At 39.8% G+C, this 12,790-nt stretch overlaps 1 protein-coding gene across 1 annotated transcript in view; it reads right to left on the bottom strand.

Annotated features, from left to right (window-relative positions):
* Nucleotides 1-12,790, bottom strand: part of LOC116437440 (nipped-B-like protein) — a 126,544-nt gene that overhangs the window by 79,352 nt on the left and 34,402 nt on the right. The window contains exon 8 of the mRNA XM_032095084.1: nt 1,980-2,612. Within this exon, the coding sequence (XP_031950975.1) occupies nt 1,980-2,612 (633 nt within the window). The remainder of the gene's footprint in view (nt 1-1,979; nt 2,613-12,790) is intronic.

The raw sequence follows: 12,790 nt of genomic DNA, 5'->3' as shown, positions 1-12,790 counted from the left end.
AACAACTGCTGTCTGGCATAGGAGCAATTTACTACCAGTGAATAAATGGCAGTCATTTGTCCCAACATAAGGCAACAACTCTTGCACCTGATCCACAGCAATAGCAGGAACTCAAGAAGAACTGAGACTTGCCAGAGGATACAGGTAGAAGGGAAGCATAAGGTTAGAATCCTTAATTGGTAAGAGGGATATTGAACACTGGTGAAAGGGAGAGATCCCATTCTATAAAAATCATTTCTTTCCCCAAAAGAAACAAATCAGTCTGCCCATGACTATGTAATTATGGTTAACAAACTTCACAACTCATGTTCAATATCTCCTGAAAGCCAGAACAAAACAGAAAGAGTGTTTCAGTCTCAAAGTGTTTGAAGATTGCTGTGCACCATCAAAAACACAGTGCATTTTTTGAGATGCTTCTTAGCTAAAATGTGCTGGAGAATCTACTCAAAGTATGGGGATATAAAAGTAGCTTTTTAAGTAGTAGAAGACAAACAACAAGCTCTCCATAAATAAACTTAAAATTAGTAGAAATGTAAGCAAAGCAACCAATTTCACCATTTCATTAAATCAAAATTAAAGGCAGTAGAGATTTCTTTTAAGGTGAGCACCCATTTTCTTTTTGTATAATCACAATGTTTTCTAACAAGACTTGATTTAGTTATCAAATGGGAAATACCTAAAAAGTTAATCCTTTTAAGTAACTGCAACAAGAACATTTACACACACAAACACAACAAACACACTCTCACTCTCTATCTTCAGGAATCTTTAAAAACAGAAAAAAAATTATCTTTGAATAGGGAGAAAACTTGTTCACTCTCTGCTGGTTAAACATCCAAACTGTATGTAAATTCAGTTGCCTTCATGTGAATACGTCCAACATAGACCATTTTTACCTATGAACTTCTAAAATCAGAATTTATGCTGTTTTCCACTGCAAATTTTTATTGGGAGTATCTAACAAATTAGCATTATACTATAAAAGAATTTTTTTTTAGAAGTAGTTAAACAGAGTGCAGAGGAAGCTTCTGAAAAATACTTATGCTAACCTATCACTATCTACATTAAAAACCACATCTTCAAGATTTACATGAGGGTTTGCATCCACTTTTGATATTTCTGAAGGCTAAGACCTTCAAACCAGTTAACAAGAAAGAAAGAAAGAAAGAAAGAAAGAAAGAAAGAAAGAGAGAAGTAGGAAAAAAGAGAAAAATTTAGAAAAAAAATAAAAGGAAAAAAAATCAAAGAGGATAGATTGATAGATTCAATGTAATCAGTTAAGACAACCAGTACAGCTACTGAAGAGCAAACATTTCAGAGGCTTATCTGGTTCTGTGCTAGAGACCATATAGATATATGGTAGATCTCTAAAACTTGTAAAGCCTATATAATAATGAATATCCAGTTGAACAAACATTGGAGACAATATAGTAGTATATATTACCCAATCATTACAGTGCCTTTAAAAGAATAGATATGATTTTAGTCTAACACCTCCTTCTCATAAGATTCAAATTGGGATATGAATAGAAATGGCATAAAAGAGCTTTCCTGTATTTTCTTAAATTAGTTAATTTTCTTAAATAGTTAATTAATAGTTCAACTACCAAAACTTATTACAAATTTTTACTTATGGTACTGATAAGATTTTAGAAACTATAAATAACATCAATTGTATTTTGCTCGGTCTCATGGTTCAAAATAAGGGTAGCTTAAAAAGAATTTTGAAACACAAGAGCTTCCCTTTCCATCCATTAAGATCCCAAATAAAGAATGCTAGATATTTTAAAAATGTATATATGAGAGATTACAATTCCTTGTTTTAAGGGGAATGGTGATGAATATCATAGAATTACCTACACTGAGTAAACAGAATTTTACTATGTGACAATGACAGGAAAGTTTATATATGGGGTCTATATGCATATATATATACTTTTATAATATATATAGTGTATACACACACACAATCCTTTTACCTTTATCTTGCACTTCTTTTGAAAATCGCTCCCTTTCAATAGCTGATTCACGTTCTATCCGCTCAATTTCAGCCAATGCATCCAATTCTACTTCATCATATGACGTTATAGCTCCTTGTTGCGAAACCTGTTGCTGTGTCTGTACCACAGGAGTTTGAGGTTGTTTTGCAGCAACTGAAGTGTTCTGTTGTAAAACAGGCACTTGTTGTGCCTGAAGGAAAGCTGTCTGTTCATGCTGCAGCAAACACTGAGCAGTGTTTAATGGGCGGTTAACATCCTGTGGAGTAACAGGTGTTTTAGAAGTCTGTCCTGGGTACTGCACATTAAAAGGAATATCACCCTCTGACACACTGCTGTTTTCCAAACCAGAAAGCATATCATCCTGCTGGTCCATATCCGAAGATCTTACACGAGACAGTCTTAATGTAAGTTTAGTGGAGTCCTTGGAAGGAGAGCTAATGATATCATACATTGCAGCTTTTTCAGTCTGGTCTTTTTCATCCTTGCCTAACTTCATTTTCTTTTGTTTCTTTTGCTTTCTTTCTGGAGAATCTAACAATATGTCTGGGGGAACATCTCTAGGTGATGAATAAGGTGGAGGTTGAGACTGTTGGATTAAAGGTTGTCTTGATCCTAGAATAATAATTCAGAAAAACTGAACAGTTATGTTGTTCCATGTTTATATAAAAACACACTAAATATAACCTACATAATTTTAATATGTATTTGTACATATATCTGTGTTCACAAAAAGTCTAAGTGAGATTGGCAGGAAGCACATCATTCCTAGATCAAGATATAATTCAGATAGTTGCAATGCATTTCCTAGGAATTTTAGCAGTCCTCTGCAGGTAGATAAGGGATCATTTCAGAGAAGATGAAACAAAAAACACACCGCCAAAAAAGACTACATAAAAATTGTACCTGCATGTTTAGAATATCAACTATTAGAAAACAGTCAATGAAAGCACGCTGACTACAGAAAAAAGAAATATCAAAAAGATTCTTAATATGGTCCAGTGATGAAGACTTAATGATCAGTGCATAGGCATTAGCCATTTCAGCCACACATTTTTAAGTAACCATATATATATATATATAAATATATATATATATAAAATCAAAACATACACAGCCTCCTTAACTTTCATTCTGACAGTTCATTTTCAACTTTTGGTTTTTTGGGGTTCTTTTAAAATTTCAGGTAAACTCATTCCAACCTCTCCCACTCATTGCTATTTAAAAGCCACTAATTTTCTTAGAATATTTTTTTATCATTCCCTGACTTATTGCCACTCTTTTTTTTCCTTTTTTTTTTTAACATATGAATTTCTATTTCTACATGCACCCATTTCAGGCTTTCAGTACATCTAGGGACATTTTTAAAAGACAACATTTTTTATTAAAAACAGTCTTCAATAATCACATGACATTTTTTTGTTCCTCGAATTAAACTAGCTCCCCATAACTGTTAGCCCAGAAAAAGCTTTGAAAAACAGAGAAGCTTTTCAACATGTCTCAGTTATAACTGAGCTATAATTTTTGGCTTATAAAGGAGCACTGGTATGGGAAAAGAAAAAAAGAGCCTATTGCCTGGACCAGTAGGCGCAGCCTCCTCTTGTTAAACAAAGCAAATATTTATCCAGTCCCATTCATCCACTGAGGAATACTGATCTTCAGAAAGCAGTGACTGAGATTATTATTAGTCATTCTGTTTTAGGTCATCATAGGTCAATACTTCTAACAATACTCAAAAACTAATTGAAATACAAGTCCCCACATGCTTTATTCAAGATATACCACTAAACAAGAAAGTAGCTTTATTCTGAAGCTCAAATTTCTGTCATATATTTTAAGAAATATTAAGAATCATTAAGCAATGTACTGACCTGAAGATGAAAAGGAGAATGGATACTTCTAGCAAAGCTTCAACTCATATAAAAGGTGTGCCTTTACTGATGACTTCTTTGCACAGACTACTATACTTATTTTCTCTCCCTAGTACATTCTGTGAGAAGTCCTATAACTTCTGTATGTAGAGAGCAGTGTATGAAATGGGTTTATCTTACCCTTTTTCTTGACCATCAGCAACAACTCCATATTATGCCAATTAAATCCACAATTTTGGAAGCCCTGTTTTGACTCATCCTGATTCCCAAGACCTTTTCACTACTCAATTTCCCCTCTTCAGATTAGATACCACACTCAGTCACTAGTACTGAAGACTAGGTTACACCCTATGAAGATCTCTCACTTGCCTTCAACCAGAGATTCCTATTCTTGTGATGTCCCCTCCACACACACACACACACACACTTCTAATTACTGTCTCTTTAGACAATAATTTACATCATCTCAGTATACTGTACAGCAGAAACTGTTTGCTACTAATTTTTTTAAAGCAATGACTACCACTCACTGGAAATACAGGCTGCATTTTTGTTTCTATAAATATTAGAGGCAGCTCAAAACTTTTCAAAGAGATCTTACTGACATCTTACTCTTGAATTATCTCCTAAATAAATACTTAAGAAGTTGCAACAATGGAACATTTACTGTTTTTCACAGCTGCACTTCAAATAAAGGAAACATTTGATTCTCCCTTGTCCTAAACATTTAAGTAAATTTGACAAGATTGTTATTAATTGTATTCATTTGGTATTTCTCATGCTGAAAAATAACACTGCATCAACAGATAAGGTGGTTCTTTTTATCTTTGGGTAGACTCGAGGAAGTCAGAAGGCACGGTAAGTGGCGACAGCAGCAGCAGCGACTTCAGCATATTCAAACGGCTCCAGGGAGCGCTGTGAACAGGGTGGGCAAACAGGGCGAGGCGCAGCAGTTTGCACGGCAGGGCGCGCAGGAAGGGCTCAGTCCCCCTACTGGCTCCAGAGCTCAAGTGGTGGTCAAACGCCCTCTCAGGAGGAGCCCGGGTATGGTAACCACTCAGTGGGGACTCATGTCCTCTGCAGTCACCAGAAAAGATGAGGCAACACAGACAAAAACATGCAGCTGTCCAGGTCTCAGGCTGCAGGGAGAGAGAGCCTGGCACTGTCATTGGACAGCAGTAGAGACAACAGCTGGGTGAGGTGTGACAAGGTGGGCGATCTGTTCAGCCTGGTGGTGGAGCTGAGAGATGAGGTAGAAAGGTTAAGAAGTATCAGAGACTCTGAGGAGGAGATCGACTGGTGTGTCTTAGGTTATAATGTAAGATGTAACCAAAAGTATGTATTCTGTCACCATCTGTTAAAACCAGGTGGGGCAATGTTCTTTATCTCTTCCATGACACATCCCTGGTAACTCCCTCCGGGAATATCTTCTGTTTAATGGGCTATCTAGCCTCACTGCATGACTCATAAAATTACATCATCCCATTGTGAGATGCTCCGCCCAGGGGGAGGAACCAAGCATTCCTACCTGGATATAATCTGAGGTTTGGAACCCCACACTCAGCCCTACATACTGGATTCCCAGAGGACAAGAGCTACCACTGGACCTTCAAGTGAAGACCAGACCCTTCTACAGGACCACTGCTTCAACAGGACCATTTCATCTGGACTGCTACCACCACCCTGACTAACAGGGTGTCAGGTTGTATCCTGACTCTGTCAGTGTTCTTGTACTATATTGCACTTATTTTAATTTTCCTATTAAATTATAATTCTGACTTGCGATCTCCCACTGGTTTGTTTTCAAACTAGGACATGGTGGAACCATGCTCTGGCCTCCCTGAGACAGGAGCAGCCACCAGAAAATAAACCAGATCAAGAGGGTCCTGTATCCTCTCCTTGCCAGGCTGAAGGCAGTAAATCAAAAGAAAGGGGTTAATGGAAGCAAGTCCTTCCTTGGGGAAACAAGTGAAAGCCCTTCCTGCCCACCTCACCCTCCCAGGTACCTCTGGACAACAGGTATGAGGCTCTGGATGTTGAAGGATGTCACCAGGAAAGTTCCTAGCCTGGTTTGGCCCATAGATTACTACCCATTACTGGCCCTTCACGTGGGTGGCAATGAAGTTGCAACACATAGTCTGAGGGTGATCAAAAGGGACTTTAAGGCCCTGGGATGGTTGGTGAGGGATTGTGGAACACAGGTAATTTTCTCCTATAGCCTTCCAGTTGCAGACAGAGACATTGGAAGAAACAGACAGACCCTGTCTATTAATACATGGCTCCATGGTGTTGCTGTTTTACTGAGAATCAGTGAGAAACTACACAATCCAAATCCAAGGAGAAAAGGAGTTATTTTATTATTTACACACTAGGTTATATATCTTTGTACGTGAGAGAGCATGATATGATTGGTCGCTTGACCAGCCACCCCCTAGAGGGATTGGCTGAGGTTCTCAAACACTCATTCAAAATATCTTTTCCCAGAGTACCAAAACAAGGCTGGAAAACAAACCCAGGTGCAAGTTATAGAATTCGTTTACAAAACCATCTTTCACTGTTTCTCAGCTAAAGCGTGAGAAATAAAAACTTCACAAAATGCTTCAGCAGCTGGAAAATTCCTCTGCTCCTGCCTTTTAGCATCCATACCATGGCTGGTGTCACCACCAAAACTTTGGTTTCTTTGACAGTGGGGTGGGCTACATGGCACCAGGCTTGCTGGCATAAGGTGGGATTTACCTCTCAAAGGGGGAAGAGGATTGTCGGCCAGGAGCTAGCAGGGCTTATTGATTGGGCTTTAAACTAGATGTGATAGGGAAAGGGGACATCATCAGGTTTAACAGTGATAAGGTGTGGGACAACACGCCATCCCACTCACCAGTTTAATGCCAGCAAAAGATGCCTAGAGCCTGGAGAGGGATCTCAGGTCAGCAGGAGAGCAGCTGAAGGACAACACCAAGTAATTCCAGGCACTCCAGACAGTAAGCCAGCTTCATCAGGGGCCCAACTTAAATGCCTCTATGCAAACACACACAGCATGGGGAATAAACAGGAGGAATGAGAGACATGCACATACCTACAGTCTTACTGGCATCATGGAAACGTGGTGGGATGATTCCTATGACTGGAGTGCTGGAATGGAAGGATACAGGCTCTTTAGCCTGTATCAGGAAGGACAGACAGGGAAGACAAGGAGGCAGTGTTGCCCTCTGTGTCAATGACCACCTAGAATGCATGGAGCTCTGCCTGGAGATGGATGAAGAGCTGACTGAGAGCTTATGGGTCAGGATTAAAGGGAGGACAGGGACAGGTGATTTTATAGTGGGGGTCTGCTACAGGCCACCTGACCAGAAAGACTGAGCCAATGAGGCCCTCTACAGACAGATAGGAGCAGCCTCATATTCACAAGCGCTGGTGCTCACAGGAGACTTCGACCACCCCGACATTTGCTGGAGGGACAACACAGCAGGGCACAGGCAATCCAGGAGGTTTCAGGAATGTGTTGATGACAACTTCCTCCTCCAAGTGACAGAGGAGCCAACAAGGAGAGGTCCTATGCTGGACCTTGTTCTTGACAACAAGGAGGGGCTGGTGGGGAATGTGAAGCTCAAGGGTAGGGTTCAAGATCCTTAGGGGCAGCAAAGAAGGCACACAACAAGCTCACTGCCCTGGATTTCAGGAAAGCAGACTTTGGCCTCTTCAGAGAGCTCCTTGGTAGAGGCCCATGGGAAAGAGCCCCAGAGGGAAGAGGGGCCCAAGAAAGCTGGATAATATTCAAGGATTGTCTCCTCCAAGCTCAGGAGTGATGCATGCCTATGAAGAGGAAATCAGGCAAAAATGCCGGGAGACACCTGCATGTATGAACAAGGGGCTCCTGGACAAACACATAAAGGAAGCCTACAGAGGGTGGAAGCAGGGAAAGGAAGCCTGGAAAGAATACAAGAGAGGTTGTCCAAGCAGGCAGGGATCAGACTGGGAAAGCTAAAGCACTGTCAGAAGTAAATCTGGACAAGGATATCAAGAGTAATAAAAAGAGCTTCTATAGGTACATTGGTGATAAAAGAAAGACCAGGGAAAAAGTGGGTACTCTCAGGAAGGAAACTAAGGAAGGAAACTAGAGACCTGCTCACCCAGAATATGTAAAAGGCTGAGGTACTCAATGACTTTTTTGCCTCAGTTCTCACCAGCAAGTGCTCCAGCCACACTGACCAAGTTGCAGAAGGTGAAGGCAGGGACTGGGAGAATGAAGAACCCCCCACTGTAGGAGAAGATCAGGTTCAAGACCGCCTAAGGAATCTGAAGATGCACAAGTCCGTGGGACCTGCTGAGATCCATCCAAGGGTCCTGAGGGAACTGGCAGAGAAAGTGGCTAAGTCACTATCAATCCTATTTGAAGTGTCATCTCAGTCCAGTGAAGCTCCCACTGCTGGGAAAAGGGGGAACATAACCCCCCATTTTAAAAATGGAAATAAGGAAGACCCAGGGAACTACAGGCTGGTCAGTCTCACCTCAGTGTTTGGCAAGATCATGGAGCAGATCCTCCTGGAAACTATGCTAAGGCACATGGGAAACAAAGAGGTGACTGGCGATAGCCAACATGGCTTCACTAAGGGCAAATCATGCCTGACAAATTTGGTGACCTTCTATGACAGGGCTACAGCAGTGGTGGATGAGGAAAGGGTGACTGATGTCATCTACCTGGAATTCTGCAAAGCATTTGACACTGTCCCACACAACATCCTTTTCTCTAAACTGCAGAGACATAGATTTGACAGATGGACCACTCAGTGCATAAAGAACTGGCTGGATGGTCACACTCAAAGAGTTGTGGTCAATGGCTCATTGTCCAAGTGGAGACTGGTGACAAGTGACCTTCCTCAGGGGTCGGTATTGGGACTGGCACTGTTTAACATCTTTTCTGGTGACATGGACAGTGGGATCAAGAGCACCTTCAGCAAGTTCATTGATGGCATGGAGCTGTGTGGTGCAGTTGACACACTGGAGGGAAGGGATGCCATCCAGAGGGACCTGGACAGGCTTGAGAGATGGGCTTGTGGGAACTTCATGAAGGTCAACAAGGCTAAGTGCAAGGTCCTGCACCTGGGTCTGGGCAATCCCAAACACAAGTACAGGCTGGGTAGAGAATGGGTTGAGAGCAGCTCTGGGGAGAGAGACTTGGGGGTGTTGGTTGACAAGAAGTTCAACATGAGCTGGTAATGTGCACTCGCAGCCCAGAAAGCCAACCCTGTCCTGGGCTGCATCCAAAGAGGAGTGGCCAGCAGGTCAAGGGAGGTGATTCTGTCCCTCTCCTCTGCTCTGGTGAGACCCCACCTGCAGTGCTGCCCCCAGCTCTGGGGTCCCCAGCACAGGAAGGACATGGACTTGCTGAAGTGAGTCCAGAAGAGGCCACCGAGATGATTAGAGAGATGGAGCACCTCTGCTATGAGGAAAGGCTATGAGAATTAGGACTCTTCAGCCTGGAAAAGAGAAAGCTCCAGGGAGACCTTAGAGCAGCCTTCCAATACCTGAAGGGAGCCTGCAACAAAGCCAGAGAGGGACTCTTTATCTGGGAGTGTAGCAATAGGACAAGGAGCAAGGGCTTAAAGCTGAAAGAGGGTAGATCTAGATTAGATGTTAGGAAGGAATTCTTCCTTGTGAGGGTGGTGAGGCCCTGGCACAAGTTGCCCAGAGAAGCTGTGGCTGCCCCATCCCTGCAAGTGTTCAAGGCCAGGTTGGATGGGGCTTGGAACAACTTGGTCTAGTGGAAGGTATCCCTGTCCATGGCAGGGGGTTAGAACTAGATGGTCTTTAAGGTCCCTTCCAACCTAAACCATTCTATGATTCTATGAAATAATTTTTTGGAGTCAGAGGCTGGAAAAGACTACATTATCCATATTGCACTCACTGATGGTTGGTGTGTTGGTTAAACTGAGGTGATGACAGATCCTAAGAAACATACACACACTACTGCTAAATATTTTAAGACACTTCAAGCTACAATGTGTACATGTATTTTTTTTTTTAATTTAGTACAATCTTATTTACCACCTTCACATAAACTGTTTTCATGAAAATGAGATCAGACAAATTCACCCTGGAACTCTGTCTAAATCAGTCTCAGAACTGATAACAATAATATTCAGAATTTGTGACTCCACAGCAGATTCAAAAAGTGAAATACAGTTCCTTCAAAAGGATGGTAAAGAGCTGCCCACAGTATTACATATTGTCTGTATGATTTAAGTACATACTAGAAAAACAGTTTCTCTATAAGGATTGAGATAATAAAGAGGCAGTATTCCAAAGTGAATTTGTTAAAAATAAGTACCACCAAATCAAAACAATTTTATTCCATAAAGCAATGACTTGTGGATTAAGAACTGAGTGTCATGTCTCAACTTTTTAATGACTTTCTATATAGCTTCTCATAACAATTTCACTAACAAGCTGTAGAAGTATGGTCTAGACAAAAATACTGCAAGACTGCAGTATACCCTATTGTAGAACTGTTCAGAATATCAGTTGTTTCTTGGTAAAAATGGATGTAAAGAACAGAGGTGAACAAAAGCAGCTTTCCAGAGCACTACCTTAAGAATAGTACCATAAAGTATTTGTCATTAACAACTTTTCATGTAACATAGAGTATTTCATTAATCTGAAGATCATAATGAGCTTTTGGTGTTGAGTGTTTGAGGCCCACGACTGCTTTTAAAAATAGAATCAAAATTTACACTTTTCTTGACTAAGTGGAATAATCTTTTTAAACAAAAGAAATTCAGTAAGAAGCAGCACAAACTTTTTATTTATCTGAGAAAGAGCAATTGTAACAACATGAGAAGAGAGGTAAGTTCTACAGAAAGACAGCAATATGTTTATAACAGCTTGCAACACTAATCTAAATTATCGCCAAAGGAGCAGCTATATTCATATGACAGTAGTATACAACATCACCTACAGTACTTTTCTGACTACTCATCCTTCTAAAGTCTTTAAATAGAGTTGAATCTATGACTTAGGGTGGTACAACATCAAGACAAATGCAGACCAATTAGAATTCAGATAAAAAAAACATCAAAGACAAAAGCTCAGAAATTATTACTTATACAAAGATGATAGAAAGAAATGGTGCTGTTCAGTCTGTAGAAGATTAGATAGGTGCAAGACACAATAACATTATTTGATATGTAAATTATTGCTAAAAATAAAAAAATAAAAACTATGTGAATTGTTTGTCCTTGCCTGTTGGAAAGAAGTCAATAAGTGTCATGCCTAACTGCAACAAAAATGATTCAGGCTAAGCATTAGAGGAAAACCTTTGTAGCACTAAGAATTTGAACAGGTTGCAGGGCAAGACTAAGGAAATTCCATTACTGACATTTTAACAAAAAAAAAAAATGGGATGGAAGTTATTCAGAGTGATACTGGTACATCTCATCCAACATGAGGTTAAGAAGATGGGAAGCCCGCAAGCCCTTTACTGCTGTATTTTCTAAAATCACAGAATCTCTCTGGAAATCTTCCCAACTTTTGTACTAGATATAAAGAAATTATTACTTATTTTGATTAACAGACTATATTGACATTCATTTTCGAAGAGCATAACTTGAAATTCAAACTTAAAGGGATAGCATATGAGACAAAGAACAACATACATTTGTGAGGTTTTTCAGGACAGATTATATTTACTTTCCACACACTCTTTCAATATTTTTCAGGGAAGAGTTCCGCCACTTTCTCCAGAGTTTCAAATGCCTCATGAAAAACCTCAGCTTTGGCTGTTCCAGCTTAAAACTGCTGCATTCAGAAGCATCCTTGCATAAAAAAGTTAAGACTTGAAGAAAGAAACAAGAATGAATGCTTATTTTGGCCCTGTCAGAAAATATCTTTGAATCAATTTCTTCCACCTTTGTTCTGAATGACAGAGTGAGATGATAATTTTTCTTAACAAGTACCTTTGAGAGCACTGAAGTCTGTACTACAGATTTGAGAAGATTGCTAATTCTTCTTGCCAACCACTATACCTGCAAGGACCAAGTGTAGAGAAATCTCCATGGAGAGGTCTTATAAATATCTAAGAAAATAAAAGCAATCTTTCCAAATTATTCAGAAAATAATCAAGTACCCATTAACAATTTCTGGAAGAAATATAACATTTCTGGAAAAGAGTACAAAATCATATAGTTTCATAAGTTTTGTTACTATTTCTTACAGATGTTTTCCTAGAAGAACTATATGGAAACAGGATAGTAAATATATGAATTCTCGTTGGAAAGCAATTGACTAAAAATATTGTGGAAGACTTTTCTCTATACAGATCTTTAGAAGTTGTCTTAGGTTAAAAAAAAAAAAATCCGATATTCCAGAGTATTGGGAAAGTAGAGCAAATGAATAAAGGATTTTGATAAGTAATTGATCTTGGGTAATGGAGACCACAGAATATTTTATGAGCTCAACAGAAGTAAAATACTTCATGTTAACTTCTCGTAGAGGAATTTATAGAACTAAATGTTTTTATGAAAGGAGATGATAGCAAGAAAACAGAGCAACTATTGTGTTTGCATAGCTAAAAATATAAAAATTACATAACAAAGAAAGGATAAAGTCCAGCCGAGAACTTTTGGATAAAATTTCAGCTGCTCTAGTACCTTTACTGGAGCAGAAGTGAGGGGAAAATTTCTGTAGCAGGGAAATTTTACTCCATTGAGTAAGTAAATAACCAACCAAAAGAAAAAATATACTTTCTGTCATCTCTCAAATAATTGCCTGAGTTGCAAACAAAACATCTTCCTCATTCAGATTCTGTTAATCAGACAGGTCTCATTCATAGAATGTCCTGAGTTGGAAGAGACCCACAAGGATCATTGAGTCCAACTCCTGGCCCTGCACAGGACACCCCAACAATCCCACCGTGCCTGAGAGCATTGT

This window comes from Corvus moneduloides, chromosome W, assembly GCF_009650955.1.
Source record: "Corvus moneduloides isolate bCorMon1 chromosome W, bCorMon1.pri, whole genome shotgun sequence".
Lineage (NCBI taxonomy): Eukaryota > Metazoa > Chordata > Aves > Passeriformes > Corvidae > Corvus > Corvus moneduloides.
The sequence above is the reverse complement of the archived record's forward strand: the minus strand, read 5'-3'. Positions and strand labels throughout refer to the sequence as shown.